The 24,657-nt window shown below is 43.2% G+C and overlaps 1 protein-coding gene across 1 annotated transcript in view; it reads left to right on the forward strand.

Moving 5' to 3' along the window:
* The window catches only part of NXPH2 (neurexophilin 2), a 42,014-nt gene extending 31,765 nt beyond the window's left edge, over positions 1 to 10,249 (forward strand). The window contains exon 2 of the mRNA XM_037398531.1: positions 6,292 to 10,249. Coding sequence (XP_037254428.1) covers positions 6,292 to 7,035 — 744 coding nt within the window. The 3' untranslated portion in view covers positions 7,036 to 10,249. The remainder of the gene's footprint in view (positions 1 to 6,291) is intronic.
* Positions 10,250 to 24,657: the final 14,408 nt, after the last annotated feature.

The following is a 24,657-nucleotide window of genomic DNA, read 5'->3' on the forward strand; positions in this document are numbered from 1 at the left end:
TGGCTGGGAGTTGGCCACCCACCGGGAAGGGGACAGTCACCCTGAGCACCTCAGGGTCCTTCATCAACTGCACCATAACCACGGCAGAAGAATTCAGCTCAGGAAGTAAAGCAAACAGCCAAATATGTTTTAGCAGCACCTTCATCTCAAATATCTCAAGTCATTGTTCCACTTTCTTCACAACTGAAATAAAATACAGAAGTCGTATTTCTTTGGAGCTCGTTATTTTCCCAGTATGAGAGCCACCTACCCTGCTGTCAGGCCTTCAGGTATTCACAGACACTTTTTACCTTACAAAAACAATTTCTCATAAGTAGCTTATATCAACTCCTCTGTATTTATCTTATTTAAAATACACCTTCTGAGAAAAGCCACAAACTCCAAACCGTGGCAGGATGTTGCACGCTGCCTAAAAGCAGAGCACACCCCATTTTCACCTGCTGCAGCTACTGCCATCTAATTCACCCTGGCACGAGGGGGCTGGGGGCTGCAGCTGACTGCAAGGTCAGGGGGAGCCAGAATCAATGCAAGTGCCAGGACCTGTCTGGAAATGAAACTCTTTTTGATTCAGTGCAAAGCAATGCCTTGTTTCTTGGGGCAGGCTGACCTGCACCATTTTGTTTCCTCAAGGGAAATCCAAAAGCTTGGGAGAAGGGATCAAACCCCAAGAGTTTCCAAGCAAAAACCTGAGCTTGTGTTTGGGCAGCTGAAGATCGAGGCATCCTTAAGGATTTTTGTGTGTGGTACCCCAAGTTGTTAATTCACAGCTTTCATTCCCAGGAAAAGCTGCAGTGCTAAATGAAAGTTAATCCACCTTACAATTATGAAAGCAAGCGGGCTTATCCTGAAAAATAAGGCTGTGACTAGATGGAACAAACACGGCTCTTTTATACAGTCCTGCTGAAAGAAGATGTTGCTTAATTCCTGAATTCCTTGAAGCATTCCTGACAGCGATCACATCTGCTGCCATAAAACCCATCATGGCCTCTGCCTTTGGGAAAAACGTATTTAATAATCAGTAAAGTTCAAGCTCAGCTTGTTGTGATGAATTATTAGAACCTGTCATCATTTTCTGGGAAAAAAAAAAAAAAAAGGCTATAATGGAACACAATTTTATGTTTTTCCATTTAATTGATGATGGGCTGAGTTTTTATTAATCTTTCTGAGCTCCAGTGCAAGATGCTGAAAAAGCTAATATGAGATCATTGTATCCGGTTAATGTGTGTGCTTTGCAAAATTGGTAAGGGCTGTCAAGGCATAAATTATTTAAAATTTGATAAATGTGTTGAAATCGTTGAATTTTCAAACAGACAAAGCAGAGCTATTTCTCTTGCCCCCCCTGCCCCCCCCCCTTCAGACTGAGGTTTTTGTGCAGCTGCTCAATGATGCTGCGTTATCCGTGCAGCACACAGCTTGTAAGGAGCTGAAATTAGCACAAGGAAGCCAGAGAAGTATCCTGGGCTGCTGCAGCGGTGACACAAACATAAACCCATGAGATACAGCCTGAGGGATAGAAGTAGCAGAAAGCGAGACCACTGGAAGCCTCCCCCAGTATGAGTTTTTCACTGGTGAAACTGGGGGCTGGAGGAGGTTACTGGGTACTACCTCGCTCCTGCCACCCCTTCCTCCCCACTGGTGGGATAAAAGGCTCACAGCAGCACCAGGGAGTGGCTACATGGTGCTTCAGAGCTGTTTATCCCACCAGACCTATTTATTTCAGCTAATTGCCGAGAGTTTTTAAATGATTCCTGGCAGGGGTGAAGCTATAGAAATGATTGCTGGTGATTGATGAATAACCTGGATAAAATTCTCAAAGCATCAAAACAATTAACTCCTGCACAGGTACACCTGCTTTTATTTAGTGCCTTGCCCACAGAGAAAGGCACGGGAGCAACTTCCAGATGAACCCAAATTTATTTGGGCAATTAGAGAAAATATCACATTTAGTGACACCGGTGTCTCATCAAGGCAGGCTCATTTCTCAAAAATACTTCACAGGGAACGTTATTTAAGCTTATTCTGTCCTACCACGGTCAGGATCACCCATGGAAGAGAAAGGTTTTGAAGGGCCATCAGCATCTTTCAGAGGAGCGTGCAGGAAGAACCAATGGTTTGAAGTTTAAAACTCCATAAATATAAACGCCAGTATCCTTGGTTTGAGCTGTGCTTGTGGTTAACGTAGCAAAAGGAAACAACAAGGCACGTCATGGATCCCGTACTTCTCAACAGGTCCAGGATTATGCTTTTTACTGGAAAATATCTACAGCCGAATGGAAACTTTAGGGTAACGGGGTGACATTTTACAGCCTCTGCAATATGCAAAAAGATTAGGTGATTTCTTCTGTTTGGAAATTGATGGTTTGGAGGGAATGGGAAAATGCAGGTGCAGCAGAGAAGAACTACAGCAATAGCCATCCATTTAAATGTATACACTAACTTCCCTAAGCTAGTATTTTTCAAATACCATGCTAGCAATATTTTCCACTATAGAGAAGCATTATAGTGAAATAGAAAGATGCTGAGGAAGTAATTTTTTTCCAGCATGTGCTGCATTCTTTTAATACAGATTTTTTTATTGCCCGGAAATTGCTAACCAACATGAATAAACAGCTGAACAAAGAGCATCGGCCCATCCTTGCTAATAGCAAAAAGCTGTCATCAAGGAAAGGGCCTTTGCAAGGTACAGAGAAAAATGAAGCGTTGGAGTTCAATTCTCTTATGTTGCAGACAGCTTTATTCAAAATACAAAAAGAAAAAAAAATCAAATCTGCACGTGCACAAAAAAGGTTTTACATTAAAAAAGCACAAATATTATTCACATTTCTGAACAATGCACCCTCATTCCTGCTCCTGCGCTGGGCACTGAGCAGAACCAGGTGGTTCTTTGTTAGGTACCATTTCACTGAACATTTGCAAAACACAACAAATGTACTACCTGGAGCCTGTAAAGTCCCCTTCCCTGCAACCGACTGAGCTGGCAATGCTGTCAGCCTCTGGATCCCGTTCCTATAATGAAGTCAGTGAAACAAGACAGCGGTAGGATGAAGCAGAGTCAAGAATTAAGGCTGCACAAGACGAGCATCCTACAGTCTGCAAACCATTTCAAAGAGGAGGAGGAAAAAATTGCTCAGGTTGAGCGTAGGATACAACTTTCAACAGTGGCTAGTGATTGCTGTCGAAGCCATAAACAGGAATATTACAACTTTGTAATTCAACATATTAATGATTTCATGTTCCCATATTATGAAAGTTGTTTCGTCACCACGCAAATAGTTCACATCACTGTAGCTCCGGGACATTTCATTATCTTGTGAGTACACCTCGTTCGGTATAACACATAGATAATTAAAAGTAGTAGTTTAGCATGATGCAACTCTGCAGTTCCACCATCGTGGTTTTGAAATAGTTGTGCCCTAATACCTTATCAATGCAATCAGCCACCCAGTTCCAGCGTGCGTTTGTTTCCCACCCTTCAGCCATCCCGAACGTTATACCTACATATTTCTTCTTTTTATATCAGAGCCTTCTGAAAAAAGCAGTTCAGAATGCAATGCTCTGCTATCTCATTTGGAGTGAAAGCCCCCTGAAGAGACATACGTTGAGTATTACCAGTAACACATGACTCAATGCCCTCTAGATCTCTTCATAAAAGGAGAGGGGAGAAAAGCCAAAGAGCCATTGCACGGATTTCAATAAACATTGCAAAAGAAAAGTAGCCCAGAAGGACAATTGTGTGTGTGTGCGCTCCTGTGCCCTTGCCAGAGGACAGGCAGAGCTGGGTGCAGACACAAGAAAAGTCAGAACCCCCTGTGAACCAGCTTGATTTCTATGGATTTCTCCTTAAAATTTCCAGTCGCCATTTGCCCCAGGCTCAGTGGCTAACAGCAATACTGACTATAGGTGCCCACGGTTTTGAACGGTCCTTGGCATTTCCAGCAGCACAGCATTTAGCCATGCAAACACAGAGAAAAGTTTCTGCTATTTCAGCACTGCCAGGCCCCCGGTTCCAGCTAGGATCTAGAAATGCAGCAGCAAAGCCTCTTTTTTTTGTGATTCTGAAGGCCTCAGGTCAGTTTTGGGGTGAAGGATGGGTGAATGTGTGCATCAGTTCTTGTTTCATCTGAACAGAGTGACTTCTCCGCAGCAGGGGAGCTGTATGTCTGGCAGTGGCGATGGCCAGCTGTTCCTAGCATCACCCAGCTGATTTTGAGCTTGCGAGCAGGCTCAGAAGTGGCTGAAGAACCATGCATAAACATGACATTGCTTCACCAGGAGCTTTCCATCACAGCGGAAACGATGCTTCCCCCAGCATCGTTATGACAGCGCTATTTGTGCTGGTACAGATAAACATCTGTCACTGTTTCCATTAGATTCTCCTATTTTTCTGGGTTCATAGCTCAGCCATAAAAAATGTAGCGTGGAGGCAGGGAGCTGACGTGCAAGGTCTCGGGCTGAGACTGATCACTGCTGTCTTTTTTCCCCCTCTTTCTAATCTGAAAAAGAAACTAACGTATTTCTGCAGAGACACACCTGACCGCTACATTCCCATCCAGCTGCCGATTGATTTAGCGATAGCCGTGGCTGCCTTTCAACATTTGAGGTGTGCCCATTGCCGTGGTGGCCGCCTTTCAACATTGGATCTTAATTACCACATTAGGGTTAATGAGGAAGAAGATGCGGTGAGTGGGTTTGGGTTCGCGTTTGGAGCCTATCGCTGGAAGATAAGGTTTAGAGTTTCTGATCTTTGCCAGATGAGGAAACGAAAAATCAAAAACTACAGAAGTAACAATTGAATATTGTAGAAACTAAGTACTGCTAGGGCATGAAAGACGCCTTTGGGAGCAGTAGCAGAGGGAAAAGCAAGCCCAGCGCTGCAGTTTCCCTAGTGAGACAAGCAGCACAGAATCCCACCCCATGAATTCAGTGTCAGTGCCTGGTGTTTCAGCTGCTTTAGGCAAACTCCCTCCCCGTAGCCTGGCTGCGGTTGCCTCCTGGGTAGTCAACACATCATCCTGCATGGCAGTAATGCTGGGAGCCGACCACCCGGGTCCTGGCACCGCAAGCTCGATGGTGAAGCGGGAGCAGCGTTTTGCCAGGCGGAAGAGGCAGCAGCTGGTTTTTGCTGGGTGGGAGGGCAGCACAGCACCGCTCGTTATTCTTTCCACTTTAAGCACCATTCTGTTCACACATTTTATAAGAATAGTGCAGCTGGAAAAGTTTTTCTTTGTACATTAGGGTGATAGCATAAGACAGTCCTGAACAGAACAAAGCCTAAAAACACGTTCTCTAAAACTTACATTCAAGCTTTAAAGGACCTAACAAGAAAAAGTTAGATGATCATTTCTAGTCTGTTGAAACAGGGATCCTGCTTCTGACCTTGCGCATACACTCAAGTTCTGCATTTTCAACGGGACATCTCTGAGCATACAGTTAGAATGCACATGGGCTTCTCCACATTAAATTGGAAATTGCTACTTACTGAGACCTGCGCGTTTGATTCTGAAACTAACACCATTCTGTCACTACCAGAAGTAGTTACTTGCTTTCTGATTACAGCCAATTTTGCATTAGACTTAGCTCAGCCTAGCCATGTTTCTGAAAAATGAGATGGGCTGCACAGCTGGGATCACTCAGCACTTCTTGAAGGCTGGGCCTTCTAGGAAGGCAGTTTAGCTACTGAAACCAACACACCAAGAATATGGTCATTTTCATCATCCATCTCAAACTAACAGCACAAATGGGTGTGCCAAGTGTGGAAAAAAAGGAAAAGACAACACCCGAAAAGGCAAATGTGTAATAAACATTTTGGTGCACAATTACACCACCAGGAGCAGCTAGGTAAGACAGGGTTTTCAAGCCTAAACCAGTTGGGAGGTTAAGTGGGGCAAAAAAACAAAGGGGAATGGAAAATTCTGCTACTCTATTTCACTCCGTCTTTTAGCAGTGGTGCCACTTTGCTCTTCAGGTTTTCCAGCTTACTTCAGCATGTTTTCATCTAACACACCCGTGAGCAAAGGGTGCCCGTCTGCCCTCGCACATCACAGCCCCTGACCAGAGGTTTACCCATTTGTCCCAGTGGATGGCTTCCACTGAGCTTTTTGCATTCTCTACAAGCCATTTTGAGTAAAGTCCTTGAGCTTTCGTGGGGCAGCAATTACGCACTAGAGTAGTCCACATGACTGGACTGGTTCAGACCCTATTGGTGTGAGAATAAATATTAATGGCTCCTTTTGTATCTTGACTGTTTTATTTTCACACTTTATACAACTCTTTCCTTCTGTTTTGAAACAGGTATTTTGTGACGCTAATCAAGTCGTACAAGCCACAGACGTGCTGGATTGGGAAGACAAGGATGCTGCAGAGACACTGGTTGACAACGTGGTCCATTCCAGGATCATCAATCCTTTACGCCTGTTTGTTAAGCCATCTCCAGTACTGAAACACGGCCAAGTGTCCTACTCAGACAGCATAGAAAACTTTTGGGATTGGTTGTCCAACATCACGGAGGTTCAGGAATCTCTCGCACGAACTAAACGTAGACCTATAGTAAAAACTGGGAAATTCAAGAAAATGTTTGGATGGGGCGACTTCCACTCTAACATCAAAACTGTTAAGCTGAACCTCCTGATCACAGGGAAAATCGTTGATCACGGCAACGGGACCTTCAGTGTTTATTTCCGACATAACTCCACAGGTCTGGGCAATGTTTCTGTAAGCCTGGTGCCACCTTCCAAGGTGGTTGAGTTTGAATCATCCCCACAGTCAACACTGGAGACCAAGGAATCCAAGTCCTTCAATTGCCGAATCGAGTACGAAAAAACAGACCGCGCTAAAAAAACTGCCTTGTGCAATTTTGACCCTTCAAAGATCTGCTATCAAGAGCAGACCCAAAGCCATGTCTCCTGGTTGTGTTCCAAACCATTTAAAGTCATCTGCATTTACATTGCTTTTTACAGTGTAGACTACAAACTGGTGCAAAAGGTCTGTCCTGATTATAATTACCATAGTGAGACTCCATACTTGTCCTCTGGCTGATATGATCGTGGGTAATGGTAGAGATACAGCATCAGTCACAAAAATAAGCATTTCCATTAACCTTTTGGAGAAGAATATGTTTTCCTATCAGGTTAAAAAGTCTTTAAAAACTGTAGCTGTGTTTGTGCTGTATCGTAAATAATCAAACTATTTCTGTAATGATCATTTTCATTTGAGACCATTGCATTTTAGCACTCTTGTCATCAATAAGGGAACTACTAGGCAGATGCATAACAAAAATCAAACAAAATTATGTCTGTAATGAACATCAATCTTGAAAATCAGGGTTTTTTTACACTAGACTCAATGGCAGAGAGGTTGTCTTACTTGAATTCGGCAGCACTTAGCAGGATCCTATTTCTTACTGGGAACTTTAGATGACAATCTAAAGAACAAATGATGAAGTGGAATCCCAGGTGCTTATATACGAAATCCAAATAAAACAGCTCTTCCACTAGTTTCCTAAAAAATGTTAGACACACAGGGCTCAAGGAATCAAGTCCAAACACGAAGAGAAAGTGCTATATCTAGGACAGAAATAAAAAAAGGAATCTGCATTTTTGACTTGTAGTAGTTGTACGTATTCATTGAAGTGAGGAGTGAGTAGTTCTTCCTTCAGACTTCTTACCCGTGGATATGCAATGATGTAATTAGACATTGATGAGCTTTAGTTCATTAGCCCCACCAGGTGAGCAGGTTTGGTGTACGTTTCTTCCTTCTGTGGTCACCACTGGTTTTGATTTTTCTCAAATGTTTACGTATACACTGGTACTAGTTTTACAGTGATAGAGAATATATATACCTTGGAAAAAAGATAATCTCTGTTTAAGTCTGAGAATTTTAGCACGGTCTAGCTTCAGCAAAAGCAAGTAATTATTTTGCTATCTAGCCCTCTTAGCACTGTATTGCAGCAAGAAAAACACGTGCCAGCATAAGGATGCTACCTGAACAACAGGCTTTCTGCTTAACGGCACCTGGTTGTCCTCCTCAGTACTGCATTGCACACCTGAAGTCAAAACTGAAGCAATGATAAAGAGAACAAAAATCTACAAATCTGTGCAGCTTCGCCTCATAAAGCAGATTTCAACAACTACTATCAATATTAAAATATTCAGCCAGCCTCTCCCCTAGGCACAGAATAGGAACCCTCCACCACCCTTACTTGTAACAACAGAGGGTCCAGCTGGGGTTTGGCTTCGAGAGGACAGATGCCGCTCCCACCACAGCCCACGGTGGTTAGCTCCAGCACCGCCGCTTCAAGCATCAACGCCCCACGCTTTCGTTGGGTATTGATTCTGCTGCTGCTGCCGCCCATTTGCTGTCACAGTCCTTTGTGACAGTTTGATGTCGCAGGTCCCATGGGAGAAGCTGGCTGAGGAAGTGCTTTATATTGCCTCCAATCAAACTTACGTGCAGGGTCCAGGAAGTTACAGCTTAAGCAAAGTACTATTAAAATACTCTGTTCCAGGGGTGTGCACCCAGACAAATGACCATGATTGCTCAGAAGGACTCACTCATGAGATTAATTCTGATTTCCTTGGTGAAGAGTCATACAAAAAAATTACTCTTGTTAAAAATATACAAGTAACTGGCTAATTTGTTTTTCTTTTTAGGTGACAAATTCTAATGTGTGGTTTAGTTTGATCAATAATCTAAATATTTTCCCTCATCTTATTTTACACAGAGTCTCTCCTGGTCTAAATGATGTTTTTTAGTTTGTCTATTACTGTTGATTCCTACAAGATGGTCTACTTTGTATTCTGTATAGCGTGTCCTCGTTCTGGCTGTATATAAGCTTGGATTTATTGCTATGAGTTCAGTGGTTGGTGCTTTTGTAACTTAGCTGTAAGCCATGATTTTATTGCCATGTATTTTTACTCAGCACTGTAGGCAATTAAAAGAAAACCCTACATGCTATTTATTGTAGAGTATGTGGAAATCATGTATGTATATACACTTAAATATGTGTACATATACAGAATATATGTGTACATGTATTTGTATGTAAATAAAGAGAGTTTGCTAAATCTGGCACTTGCTTGTAGCATATTGGTTGGTTTTTTTAAATGTTGTCTATATAAAGACACAAAGTAAAACGAAGGCACTGCAACACACCACTGAACGTTTTTCCTCAGCTGGAATTTGTTTTTTCTAGGAGATATTTAAGCACGCACCATGTTGAGGTGTGCTACAAGCCCAGGCAGGACAGGTTCAAGGGAGTTTCACGATATCTGAGAAATGAAGTACATGTTTTGAGAATCATAAACTGTTTAATAATTACGCAAGGTGCATTTAAAGTAAAGAGGTTACTCCAAATTAGAAAACGTTTGCAAGCAGGAAGATGCTGGGAGACGCGCAGCCTGCTGCCGATCCTGCCTTCGCTCAGTTCCTCAGCACAACAGGCGCCAGGCCCAGCCAGGGCCCAGGCTGAGGTTTCCAGACCTCAGGAAGACAAACCAGGGCCTTGAGCTACCAAACGTTGCTCTGGAAACACTCGGAGCCTGGGCCACCTGGGGATTCAGATGGAAAAGCTGTTATGAATCAAGGGACAAGTATTTCAACAGGTTTAGCACCTGAGCTTCTTGGACACTGCGAAGACATGCATCCAGCCGGCAGCTTTTGGCTTAAAACAACACTCGGGCTCTTTGAGCGATGCTGGGGCTGGTGCCAGCACGCCATGGCTGCAGCGCTGGGTACGGGGAGCAGCGGAGGAACGGAGCCTGTGACGGCAGGAGGAGGAGAGGGTTAAGCCAGACCATACCCATCCTGCCCTGGACACAGCTCCAACTGGCAGAGCAGTGGGAAGAGCTGCCATCTCTCACCAGTAAGTCCCACCAAGGAGCTTCCCTGCCCCCAAACCTAACAATGGAGAAGCCGCCTGGCTCACTCCATGCCTGGCCGACATGGGACGGCTCAGCGAAAGCCCAAGGAGACTCAGCGGCTGCTTTAACACGGTCCGAGTGTTTTCCCAGGGGGAAGCTAACCCCCGGCACCAGCGTCTGACCAGCATTCCCATGCTTTGATGCCGGGGCGATGGGAGAAGCTCGCAGCACCCTCCTCCTGCCCACCCCCCGGAGCAGGAGGGACGCTCGGCACCCAAACCCACCATGCCACAGAACTTGCCGCTGCGCTTGTTCCAGTCACAATATGTTAAAAATTAGCTTGAAAGCATTATGCTGGGCTTTTCTCAGATCAGTTTTGAGAAAGTCACTGCAAAAAAAAAAAAAGTGTTTACAGTCTTAGCACAATCAAAAAACAGATTAATAAGTTATTTACACCTAGCAAGGTAAGCCAAATACAATTCAATGACCCAAAGTGACACACTTTGTTAGGTCAAATTTCACACTGGCCATGTAAAGAGAACTAAATTTGATATAATTTCACACAGAACAGGCCATATTTAAAAAAAAAAAAAGTCCTGTGTAAAAGCTGACTATTTTTAGACAAATTTCAAATTTCCATGGTGTTTCCTCTCAGGACTCTTATTCAAAAGATTTTAAAATAAAAAATTTTGAAGATGAAATACTGTTTCTTGAAAGTGCCCCAAATGGGCAATAATGACTTATGACCACAGCACCTTAATCTAAAATAGACATACTTCAATCCAAATCTCAACATTATAGTTTCGTATGCATTTATATCAATGCAAATACGTTTTTAAGCTCCTTAAATACACTTGCCGTTGTTCTCCCCATCCCATGGATATACATATTAAAAAAATCCCAATAAAAAGCTAATCCATTATACAAATAAGCATCAGATTTTCTCCTCCAGACAGCACACCGTACGGTGCTGCGGGAACCAGCAGTCAGTATTTTTCTCTTGTCATCATTTCAACTTGAACAGGGAAGTAACTCCGTTTGGTTTTTTTCATTTTCCTTTTCCCCTCAAGAATTTCATCCTTTGGATCCTCGGCCTTTCCATCTCATAGCGCTAGCCAGTGGTCAGATCCTGCCATGAGCTCCGCAGCCTCTCCATCATCATGGCGCTGGTGATATTGCACTGGGACCCGGGGCTCCCCGCCCGCCCGGCAATTCCCAAGCTCTTACATCAACCAGCCATGCTGTACTACGGCAGCGAGCAAGACCGAAAAAAGCCAAAAGCTGAGCATTGTTTGCTCTGAGCTCCCTGGGGGTGCTACATTTTCTTTTTAGGGGAAGTTTTCTAGGCAGTACTGGAAGAGCAAAGCCCTGAATAATCTTGCTATGAGAGTTTTTCCGGTTGCAACAACTGGGCAAAGGTGTTCAATGCGAATCTGAATCCTGTGCTGCCTTTTTTTTTTTTTTTTTAAATGTAATTCAAGGACATTAGAATTTGCTATTTGTTTTATGCTCTGTTGACCAGCATAATCTGGGTAATGTTTTATTTATAGTATAATAATGATTTGTCATTACCACTGTCCCTATTCAAATATGCACAGTTGAAGAGATGGTAACAAGTCACAATATACTAAGTAGCTCAATAAAACACACATCAATCAAGTAGATTTTTAGCTGCAGCGTGTCTCATCTGAAAAACTAGACTTTACCATTCCATCTCTCTTGCAAGCATCCGTTGGAAGCTGCTTCCTTTTTTGTTTTAAAACTAGCAAATAAAGTGACAGTTCTCACATATTGGCAACTGGCACTAAGCTGTACTTACAGGGTATCACCTGTACCATGTTAGACAAAAGTCCAGGAGCTAGAGTAACCCCCTCAACAGGTCTACAAAAACAAACATCGCAGATTTATGTCACAGCCCTGGTGGATTCAGGTCTCTGGAGCCAGTGAAGTTAAACCACATCTCACCAGGCAGCTCCCTATTGCCTACGTAGCCCAGCTCAGTGCACGTGCAAGGAACACGCTGGCTCCACAACAGAGGGATCCAAGGGACTGGTTTTACAGAAGAGTTGAGTTGTCATGAAACATCCCACTTCCATCAGGCCACGCCTCACTTGGAGGGTCACTGAGCACGGGTCTGCAAAGCCTGCTCAGATGTGCCATCAGAAATGACGGATACTGCACGGGATGCTGCCAGCGGCACGGTGTGGCAGCACCTGCCTACCAGGACTGCTGCCATCCGCCACATCCCAGCTCTCCAAAATATCTGCGGGTTTTCAGCAGCAAGTCTCCAGTTGCTGGTACTCTCAAGGAAGAACCTCACTCAGACTAAATTTTAAGGGGGGGGCGGGGTGTAAATGACAAAAAAAAAAAATGCTTTTCCAAAGATGTAATTAAGTCTCCAACTCAGCACAAACCCAGCACCAGCTGCAGCTCAATTAAAAAGCAATTACATTCAGGGTGAAACAGTTTACTGCAAAGAAAAAAATTTCTACCTACATAAAGAGTGGCAGAACTCTAAAACAAGACCACAAAAGGTATCAGCACCTTCCCGTTTGATGGTACTGAAACTGTTTGACACAGTTGGCTGCATTACTGACACTTCTCCCTGGTTCTGCCCTCAGATTAAAGCAGAGAAAAAAAACCACTAGTTAGGGTGAAGAAAATACATTAAAGAGTCCCATGAAAAACACATATCCATGATTCCTCACCCAGCCACGGGAAGCTGAACTACGCTAAGCATTTCTCTGCTTAAGCCAAAAGGCTCAGCTGCCTTTCCCAGCCACAGGGAAAGGAGCGATGCGGGAAGCGCCGGGCCAGCACACAGGAGGACCACGGTCCCTTGGCTCGGCAGCAGGCAGGGCTGGGGACTCCTGCCCAGAGGTTGAGCCCAGGACACCACGGGACACAAGCTGACTGCGGCAGGCAAGCACTGCCACAACGCCGTTTGGCCACAACTGTGCAAAAGCTGCCTCTGAAACGTCTGACATTCCACCGCTCATCCTGCCCCTCTGACCTTGAACTGCCATTGGGAAACAAGGCAGTTTTCTTAGCAGCCTGATCCCAGACTAGCATCTCGTGCTTCAGTCATCACCCTGCGCATCTGCCCTTGGCAGCTCTACATTTTCGCCCCCTCGGATGCAAATCCCGTTTTCTCTATTCTCTTGCCTCATTCCCAGACAGTACATGGCTCTTTCATCATTATGCAGTCAATTAAGCTTTGGCTACCTTATCTTAACAGCTCCACATAAGCTGGTGATCTTCCTGGAAGGTGATACATTATAATTGGTTCCAAATCGGCAAGAAAGAGAATAGTGAAATATGAGACTTGGAGGTTATTTAAATTAGCCCTGAAATAAAAAATGGCCAAACCCCACCACCACCACTTAAAGTCACTAAGATGTTTGCTTAGATCTTCTAGTATTGGTCAGGTTTGTATCTTCTGTTATAGCCGACGTTACTTCCCAGGAAACAAGACTTGAGATCTTTTCTTCTAGAGATCCTACAGATGCTGCCAGCTCCCAAATGGAGGTGATTAAATGGATCCACAGTGCTAGCACCCAGCCACATCAGGGGAGAGGGTGATGGGTGCAGAACCTGACACAGGGCGCATTTCAGGTGCCCAGACTCTATATATGTCCCTTGTATACATCAATTTTTCAGAGTCTAGAGCTCAGACAGTCCCAGGCAAGCCCAAAGCAAACCACTCTCCCTTGCCTCCAGCTGGGACTCAGAAACATCACCGTAGGTATCTTGCATTGCTCCGAGCCTAGGTTTTGTCCCTGTGACTAAAGTGGTAAACACCTAAGCAGCCATGACAGCCAGGTCTAGATAAACATCCCAGTTATGAGGTTTTTAGATGGGTGGGCAGCAATTACACCCCCTTCCGTCCACATTTCAAAAGCCCCTGGTGAAACGCAACCCACCCTGAGCTCTTCTAGGGTACCTCCTCACAGGAAAGGATTTGGGGCTCTCCAAGCCAGACAAAATGCCCCTGCTCACACACGGGGCAGTACGTGGGTGCTGCTCCCCACAGCACCCGCTGACTCCCACAGGTGCAGGGATGGGGTGCTGGTGTGGACCAGGAGAGCCTGCTGCAGGAGCCAGCTCCGGGCATTTCCCCAGGGACACAGCAACAGCAGCGTCATCTACTACTTGCCCAACAACAATTCACATTTCCTCGTAGTTTTGTTTTTGGTTTTTTTTTTTTTTTTTTTTTTAAAAGAACAAACAGTTCATGTTTTCAAAATGTGTCAAGCTGATTTAACTTGAACGTGGGCACGCGTGCTTCAGCTTAGTATGAGAACTGCTCAGCAAGGAGCCTTCACTCTGTTCTAATCCCACAGTCACACACCTCCATCCACCACATTTGCTTTTAAGGAGTACCTGAAGCACGCGCCGCACCGGCAGGCGATGCCGAGCAGGCTGGCGCTGCTAACCAGGGCTCCCAGTATGGAATATTCAATACAGATTTTTGAGCAGGTAAACCAAAGGATTAAAAATATTTCAAGTTGCCGTACTGAAGATGACAAGCAAGCCTATTTATTATATAGTGCTTAAGACTACTTAATTCCAATCCACTTCTCATGTCAGATATATTTAACTGTAGTGTTTCTGACTTCAATCACTGAAGATTTGGATTAGCTGAAGTACTCGGGGAAAACAAGAGGTTTCCATGCCCACCAGTCTCCTGGAGGAGATGCCATACAGGGCGGTCGCTCTGTCCTAAGGGAATACCCTCCCCTCTTCCACTTCCTTCTCCTGGCTTTAAAGTAAATATACCATAAATACCAGATCCACAGTGTTTTGCCACAGCCAAGCCCAACCTGGTTGCTCAAGGGGAAATGGGCACCACAGACGAACAGCGTGCAAGGCAGCCCAGACCCACCGGGTCAGCCAAGCTCGTCGGTGCATCAAGACATACTTACTTTATTTGGAAAAGGAGTAGAGAAGGAAATTTTGATTCACCACTCCGGTTATCTTTAAAACAAGCAGAGCCCCTTATTTGAAATACGAGTATAGAATTGTGTTGCCAGAAGCAGATTAATTGCAGCTTCCAGGAAAAACCGAGCTTATTTCACATTGACTTTTATTCCCACTTGAATTAAGTTCCTTATGTTACACCGACTCATTTAAATTTTTTGAATTGGTTTTGCATAGTATCATTTACTGATGTACTATCTTTAATTACATAACACACATACACTCTCCAACTGCATTATTAATGAAAGTGTTTTTAATTAAATGGCTCTCAGCATAATATTCAGTCATTAATTTCACATGCTCGGGATGTGGAGAGATTCTATTCTGATGGTCTGGGGAAACTTTGTCCTTAGATGAGGGATGCTTCCAAAGCAATAGGTTTAGAGTGAGGTTGAAAATCATGATGAGCACTGAATTACCCTCTCGGCAGCTGGTACTGCGGTTCTGCTCTGCTGGGTAATAGCTATTCTTCAGCTCAAGTGCGCCTTTTGCTCTGCCACGCTTCACCACCCGTCATTTTAAAATGCCTCTCCCTGGATATTCACATATAGTCTGCAGTGAATAATATCAGAGTTATCTTTTAGGAACAATTTATACTTAGACAGTGGCACTAAGGCTGCACCCTCCTTTCTAATCTTACGTCACCCACCCACCCCCTGCTCAAAGCCAGTCCTCTTAGAAGTGACAAGGAGCATTCACGCTCTTGGGGACTGGGTGTATTTTGCCAGATGCAGGCACACACCAGCCCCTCACGCTGGCATTGCTGTAAGCATCCTTAACCTTCACCTGCTGCAAAGATTGCCAGCTACGGCCAAGAGACAATAGAACAGCACTAAAAGGGTGGGGGGGCTTTTCCCCCCTGACCAGCACAGATTTACCGTTACGTGACTCTCAAAGACAGCAAGCAGACCTCTCCTCCAGCCCAGCTGGGAAAGGCGGCCCACTCAAGCACCTTGTACAAGCTTTCTCCCTTCCACAAAGTCTCCAGAAAGGATTCATTTTCACCTCGGTTCATACCCTCTGTCTCCTGATCAAAAAGAAATCCCTACTGCTGCTTAGAAAACTTTTAGGACAGCATTTTCGAGGAAGATTCTGGAAGTAAGTTTTTGTCTTTCTAGAAGAGCTCAAAGGAACTTGAGAGTAACAAGACTGCATGCGACCGTGCATGTTTGACCTGTGCATCCTGTGCTAAGTTTTTCCATCTTCCCCAAAGGCAACTGCATATAAAACAATATACTGCTAGGACTGTTCCTGGGACTCGTGTCGTCTAATTAGTCTCTACTCTCCAGGCAATTAGGTCCTAGCAACATGTAGTCCTGGACTTCTGTTTTTGCGTAATGAAGTTCTTCCAAAAAAAGTCCTCTAATTTCTTAGGCTTAAAAGCCTTTTCCCCTGTGCTAACGCACACGAGGAGAGGAACAGCTCTTGCCCATCCCCTTTTCCTGAAAGCACAGCACCCTGGGTTACATCTTACCTACCCATGCCCCCCTGCCTCAACTCAACCTCCTGCTGTAAGGCTCACGCTCTCAGATCCCTCTCTCTGCTGTGGTGCCTTACAGCTGCTGTCCTCTCTGAGCTCGAGGTTGTCCCTTCCAGCTCTGCTCCTGTAGCCTGACTGCGGTGAGATACCCGTCACGAGCTCCTGCAGCCTCCACCACCTCACTTCAGGCGAGCAAAGAAAACCTTGTAAAGAAGATAACAGAGAAGGACCGTATAAATTAGAATAAATGCTCAGAAACCTTCCATCCATAAGATGAAACTAATCCCTTACTTCCTCAGGAACCAAAAAGACTGGAAGGACTTTAGCTAGTAAGTTCAAAAACTTGTTAAAAAGTATCATAGCAAGACCCATCTCAGTGGCCACATGTTAGCGTGCTGGCTGGAGAGGAGCTGCGGGGGCAGACCACAGCTAGCAGCGGCACAGCCCGTATTTACAAAGCCTCTCCATTAAAGATGATTGCTTCACAGGGTTTTTAATGGAAGGGGAGAGCAAAAGGATAAACACAAAAAAACCCTAATAAAAATCTACTATGTCAGAAAGTTACTATACATGGACCTCCAGTGCATTTAAAATGGATTTTAGAGAAGAGACATAACTAATATTTTTCATATGACAAGTCTAATGATAATATATGCCCGCATTCCCAGCATTTCATGTCTACATAAAACATTGCACCATAATGAAGATAATTGAAAGTATGACTTTCATCAATATTTAATTAGCATTTGGTGCTAACTCATTATTTCAGTACAATTAATTTGACATCTTGCTGCATGGCCCACACAGACTTTCTTCTAGAGGGTTGTTTTATTGGCAGGACATAAGTGTCACCAGACATGGGCACCTTCCCGGGGGCTTCTAGAGGACTATGAAATATGGAGAATATGACTGATGTTTTAATCTCCTGCAGGATACACAAGCGTAATGCTGAAGCTCAAAAGATGTACGTGTATTTGGCTGGTGCGTTTTTGTAATAAGGGAAATGTTCTATTGAACTAAGGTTTTCAGAAAACAAATTGTACCATCAGCATGCCTGCCTGGCTCCCCTGGCTTATGTACCCAGCGGTAATTCGGCAACCCATATCAGCAGTGCCTTACGTTAGCAATCTGAAACCTCCTAACAAGTCTAAAGGAGGATTCCCCATGAATGTGCAGAAACCTCTACAAATAGCAGCTCTTCAGATGATCACAGAATACGAGATGACTCCTGGGATACACTTCCCAAGAGCAGGCAGGCAAAGAACAAAAGATGCCGGACAGTCATTCTGTCCGTCCGACTCACAGAGTTATTTTAGCGAGAGCTTGGTAGCAGACATAACGCCAAGTGCACAGCTTTCTTCCTACGCCCCACCCAGAGGATACTACACCCAGGTGGTACACAGGGCATCGCTGCCACGGAGGAAGAAAGTAGGTGAGCTGTCCCGGCTGGAGGGAGTTGCACATGTACTGCTTACATTGCCAGATGTGAAGTGCAGGAATAGCGTGCAGCACGCTCAGGGATTTATGAACGGCCTGGAGTCAACACAGAGCCCGTTTCCCAAACGGAAAGCAGCCGTATACATGCTTGGTTAACACCTAACCCAGCATTTTCCAAAGACAAGGGACTACGGTTGGTAAAACGCACGATAGGGCTTTCAAAGCTGTTGCAACAGGTTCAGAATTGTCATTGATTGGAAGTCTGAACAGTTTTAAGCATCTCAAAAGTTGGCCATACCCTCAAAATTTGAGATTGCTCAAATAATTTTCCTGCACTCAGGACATTTGAATGAGATGATTAAGAAAGCTTTAACGAGCATTACAAATGACGAACCAGTACAGACAGCTGTAAGTGGGAAGTTTTAAGAGCGGCTTTCCTTCCCTTCACACATACTCACTTTTTTTTTTATCAAGGAAAAATCCCCTCCGGCTGATTTGACTTTTGGAATTTTCCTCACTTCTACATTTTCGAACATGTACTACTTGCAATTTTTAAGGAAAAAAGGTTCTTTGATGATTTTCAAGTAAGGTAAATCTAATGAACAGATTCTGTAACTTTTGTTATTTTTGAAAACTAGGAAGACAATAATATTGATGTCTAGCATGCTAACGTAGCAACATATTTAAGGAACAACAAGTAATCGTTCTTTAACATTAAAAAATGTTTCTCAGCTGGCTTAGTGCATATCATTTTTGACATGCAGGGTCTTTCATGTGTGTTTGTTCAAATCCCTTTATTGGGCTCCAGAAGGGCACACATCTCATCAACGCCCAGTTCCTGGGCAAGGACCAAGGAAAGGTCCTGCTCCCTTGGGAATTCTTCCTGCAGATCTTCCCAAGCACAGCCACGGCTGCTCTGCCATACACCTACTCAGAAACAGGCTACTGACCACAGCACTCACAACAGAGCCAGAATCCCATTTTATAACGTCATTTCTCTTCACCCACTCCCTTAGCAGCTGCTACCCAGGAGAGTGGGAGAAAAAAAAAAAATTCAAGGTGAAACGGGAAAGAAGAGTGCTTGGCTGGCAATGGAAAGGTGGCATCAAGTCCTGCCAGCTCCAAATAAAAGCACTCGTCACCAGTGCACACTCTCGCTCACTGATTATTTGGCAAGTCCTCCATTTCAAATATTTGACAAAAACACAAAAGAAAAAACCCCACAACATAAACAAGCTGCAATTGCCGTGCTCTTTTTCTGGTTTGCAGAAGGCATTCCCACCTACAAGTGCTCACAGACAAGAACAAAGCATGAGCAACCTCTTAACAAACTCCAGTGGACTTTTTTGCTGGGTGTGCATGTGCACGCACTCGAAGTGTACTTCAGGGAAATTCATCTGAAATGCATGGAGCTTGTAATCAAGCCAATGGTACGTTCAGCTGCAAACTCCAATGATGCAGCATGCTCAAATACATTTGTATTACATTCGAAGAACTGATCAGGAAAAACACAAGTGTTTCTACAGGTGCAAAAAAGGCGTTGACATGACAGCTGAAGCAGCTGAAGACCAGATACAAGGTGTATACGCACCATGAAAATCACCACTGATCAGGGCTCCAATACAGTATTTACTGCTCAGCCACTCGTTCCCACAGCCCTGCTGGAGAGCACTGGTGTGGACAACACAAATGCCCTCCTTCACTTCACCTTCCCCATTTAAGCTAAAATTGCTGATAAAACAGCTTTGACAACAGCGTAGAAGGACGTTAGCAGATGAGCAGTGATGCTTCAGCTCTACCCAGACAGCCAGGCCCTTTGCTTTCCTCCTCCGCAGAACTGGCATTTCCCTTATCTAAACCTTTTTGTCTGCAGGAATAGAAGCCAGGTCTGACACTCAAAGTTTAGCCTTATAAGCAGCAAGTAAACTTTACAAAACTATGCCAGCACTATCGATGTTTCTGTGATAGGAAACTCCACATACAGCTAAATAAGCTCATTTTTATTACCAACGTGGTCTCTGCCAGCCCTGGTTTGTGTGCTTGTTTTTAAAGAATGAAGAAAAACATTCATGCCAGGAAAACTTACTTTCATTTTTGTAATTCATGCTAAAACACAAACAAGGATTATAGTTAAAGACAGTCTCAGTGCAACAGCACCTTCCTCTACACATTTCTGTCTGGAGGAATTGGGAATAAATATTTAGCTTGCTCTCTGCAAACAAGCAACAAGGGAAGATTATGGACTTGCTGATAGCACTGACTTAAAGTACATACAGTGAGTGCTCATAGAATGACTATGACCAAGAACATGAGAAAATTAATTATTGCACAAAGTGAGCCCAACTTAGAAATCCTCTCAGTTTTATACCACGTGGAGTATCCTCAACAGCTGATGATTTGATATACTTTTTTGAAGTCCCCCCCAAACCAGACCTTTAACATTCCTCCTCTTAAAAGTCATAAAATACCTGTACTTTTTACCTGCTTCTTCTAACTGCCCAGAGTATCACCTTACTGGAAAACTGCAGCCACCTGCTAAATATGTACCTTGGTTGCTTGGCCCCCATCTCAACACTTCCTGAACATCCATACTAACATTTATATTTTCAGGATAATTCTTCCAGAGAGCCAGTTTCAATATTCTGCTTAAGTAGTTCAATTAAAATTTGCACAGAATATTCAGAGGTGAATATAACAGAGGCACACTGCCTCAGTAAACACCATATATTTAACTAAACAAGTGGCAAGACAGCTAAAATGAAATAGCTGTTGATTAAAAATAGTTGAAATGGCAAGCAGTCCATTTCTTTAATAGAATATGTATAAAGAAGTAGCCTTTTTATAGCTACCCAAATTGATGCCGACTGCAGACGTGCAGACCCTGCAACTCTTGCAGGTTCCCAGAGCTTGGACAGACCGATTCCTACATTCCTGCCAATTCCAGTGGTCACCATCAGCAACCACCACCAGTTCAGGAGACTTGAACCAGTTTATGAGCAGAAGCCAACCTAGTATATATTCAAAAAGCTTTTACAAGTTCTACCCAACCACGGAGTATCCTAATAAACATCTGCAATATCCGTCCTCTAACCCGCAGGCAGGAGAGCGGCAGAGGTGGGGCAGTCCCTACGATCCCATGCCCTCAGCCCCTTAACTGATGTGGGCTACGGCAGCCCTCTGCTGTAACTGCCTCGTGGTGTTCACCTTGCAGCTCGTGGTTGTTTAAATCCACACGTTTTTTCTCAACCCTGCGAAAGAGGACAGACCATGCAAATGACTCCTTGTGATTTTTATCCCCTGAATGTTGTCTGTCTCCATGTTCTCCCAGCCATGGAAAAATGCTGCAAAGACCTAGAACCAAACGGTGATTTGGGCAAGAACAAAAGCGGAACACAAACATTTACCATGTCGCTTCAGACCTCAGCGTGATACCAGTCTGTAAACCAGTCATGCTGACTTCATTTCTGCAAGGTTCCATCTTGCATGGTGTTCATTATAGCCTCAAGGTATTTTTCTGTATTAGTAGCTTTAAGGCACCTCCTTTGCACAAATCTCTTTCAGCCGATTATTCTGCCAAATATTAAGTTCTATTTCTTCAAACTGAATCTTTACTTCCTGCCAATCTCTTACAAAGTTTTATCCTACTGCCCTTTTTTCTACTACTGCGAACATACTTCTGTTTGATCTCAGCTCTTTCCTCCAGATGAGCATTTGTATCAGAAGAGACAAGACTAATTAAGCAGAAACCAAAACTGTTTTTTCCTTTAAGAGTCAAAGGTTAGATACCTGCAGAGCAGCACGAAAAGCTTGAGTTCCTATGCAGTCAAAAAAACCCACCACACTGGCTTTGAAAACCTCATGCTAGTGATTTTAAACACAAAACTAATACGATGGTAACATTTTGATAAATCTCTCTATGCGTGCATGTTAAGAGTAGGATAAAATTGAACGACAACATGAAGACGGCATGTGAAGACTCTAAAAATGAGAAGAAAAAAACCCCACCCAAATGGCAAAAAACAAAACAAACCCTGGAAAAGCAGATGCCCTCCAGAATTGAACTGGTTTTACAGTCTTGCAAATCTAACTTTCCAAAGCTGATGCAACTCAAGGATGAGTTAAGGCTCCCGATGATAGCTTTGCATCCCTGCACTCCCTACCTATCCACTAAAGAGTAGCTGGGAAGAAACTGCTTTATAGAAAAGAACCAAGAACTGTGTTACGCCCACATTATTTCTTATGGAAAAAGCATAGTAAGCCTACCTCATGCATCTACTATATTCTCCCTGTTCAACCAAAAATACAGAACTGAAAGTCTGGAAAACCCCAGCACCCCAAAGAAATAACAAACCTGGCTTGCCCACATACTAAAAAAAAAAATAAAAAATATGTAAATTTGTGTAACACCGAAGCCTGCATATGCAAAGCATAAGAATGTAGTAATTATCATTAATCATTCCTTTACAAAGACTAGAACTAATTGGAGAAATAATTTGAGAAAATTGAAGTACATGACAGAAAGCATTAAGATTCATTAAGTTTCAGCTCTCTGGTCTGTCAGCTTGTCAAAAGTAGATGCCAGCTATTCTAGCATTACTGGTAAAAGACTTCATATTTTCCTAATCTTGAATAAAATTTAACCCTTATATAATTGCATAACAAACTAACTACATCTGAAATGATACATTTTTTGTTAAAAGACATTTGTGTCTACATTTTTCTAAATCAGGGAAACTGAACTTGCTGAAGTTTCATTATAAAGCATTTGCAGATTCATTAGGTATTTTGTATTTATTTATATTATTTGAGAGGTGCCAGCACACATTCCAAAAAACAAACCAGAAAAGAGGCATTTGAATAAAAAGTTACATTGGAAAAGACATCCACACTGCTCCACACCTATGCCTCAAATTCACTTTGACCAGAAAAGCCAATAAACATGCAACAAGTTCTGACATTATTTGTCCTAATGGTTACAGCGAAGAGTGTGAGTAACTACAAAGCAATTGCAAAGATGTAAGACAAACTTAGAAGCTCGTCTGCACATAGCCATTAAATCAAACAGCTCTGGTTAACTTCAGCTGTGCTTTCAGCAACCTCAGCCTTGGTGAGCACACCCTGCACCCATCCCAGTCCTTGCAACAGCAGCAGGGAAAGAGACAAACAAATTTTATGTCCCTCTATTTGTTGCCCTGGGATAACCCTCCCCAGGTAAGCTGTACTGCTACAGGCTTTTGATCCATTGTAATAGAACACAGTCCTGCTGTAGGGGAGAAACAAAGACTTGGTTGTGTAAGAACTCCCACGTGTCTGAAAGGAACAGCCCATCTGCAAGATGGGACAAGATGCAAAATTTCATAGACTTTCCTCACCCCCCTCCTCTTAAAACATATGGTGTGGGCTTTACGGAGAACATCACAGGTCTTCACCTGGGGATGGTGCGACTACCCTAGCAAGATTTAGTCTTTGCCGACCACCGTAGATAAACATTTTAGTTGCATACTTCAGTAGCAAGTAGGTGGTTTGTCGTACAACTTCAAAACTTGATAAACACAGCTGTGTTAGAAAATAATGTACATAATGCATAAAATTTTAAAGCTTACAGAAAGTTACCAACTTGATGAAAGATGTAAATAGTTTACTTGGCAATTAAGGTTAAAATAGGAGGCTAGCCTGCAGTTAAAGCTTCCATGCTTTAAGAAGTCACCCTATTAGAATTTTTTTGCATATGCTTCAAATTTTACCTTTATTAATCGAAATAGCTCAGTCAACTATGCATTGAAAAACGTGGGTAGTCAAAAAACCATAACTGCTTAAAATGCAGCACAAATTGCCTCCATTCTGATCAGCGCCACAAAGTTTGACATAGTACAATTTATTTTCTACATGACATCACTGCCAACACATGAAACATACCTAAGTTTGGCAAAGCACAGATCTTCACTCATTATATACACTGTATTTCAATCAAGGGCGTACCTGCACAAAAATATTATTAAGCTCCAAATTCTGCTAAGAATGCAAGACAAAACATTACTGTCAGGTAATGTTTTCTAAAGGAGTCCAGTCCGCTCTCTGCTTTATGAGATGATCACCACATGCTGCTACAGCTCTAAGTCTCCTTCAAAATACTTTAACTGAGAAGTCAAACCACTCTTCATAGTCTCTCTACAAGCCAAGGACAAGGGAGGTCTGTAAAAAAATTCTTCCCCTCCTGAGTCTCAAATCACAAGCTCATTTCTGTTATTTATACTTGGCTTTGGAGAAACCCAGTGTTCCACTTAAAGCATCAACTTCACATACTCTTTAAAATACAACCTATTTGACAACCACTGGAATGCCATCTCCATTTGAAGCCACTCCTGAACAGTCAAGAGCTGAAGTCTGGGTGTTGGGGGGTTTTGCCTAGGTGCAGTGCTGGTAGTGGAAAAAGCACGTCCTTTGCATCATGCATCTGAAATGCTTCAGCTGACTCCTGCACTTGTATTTCTTCCAGCTTTCTCAGAGAATAAAGAAGGAATCTTCAAAATTGGCAATAAAACCACGTTCCCCTAGTGGAAAAAGTACCAAGAAGTTTGCAGAAAGATAAAACTGTTCAAAATTTCAACTAATTTTAACAGCTATTAACAGCGCTTCCTCCATTACCATACCATCACAATGTTAGGTGCAAAGTTTTGTGTATAAAATGGAGGCGGTTTGATCATTAATGTAATTTACTTAATAAATGTGGCAAGTAGTGGAATGGGTAATGCTAACTTAAACAGTAATTATAACAAAAGTAATCCAAAAATAGAAAACCACTAATATTACAAGGTTTATTCTTCCATATAAACATAGCTACGTGTACTGAATTACTTAATAAAACAGTAAGTTAGGTAAGATCTTAGAAAAAAAATCAGTATT

The sequence above is a fragment of the Falco rusticolus genome, chromosome 8, assembly GCF_015220075.1.
Source record: "Falco rusticolus isolate bFalRus1 chromosome 8, bFalRus1.pri, whole genome shotgun sequence".
Taxonomy (NCBI): Eukaryota; Metazoa; Chordata; class Aves; order Falconiformes; family Falconidae; genus Falco; species Falco rusticolus.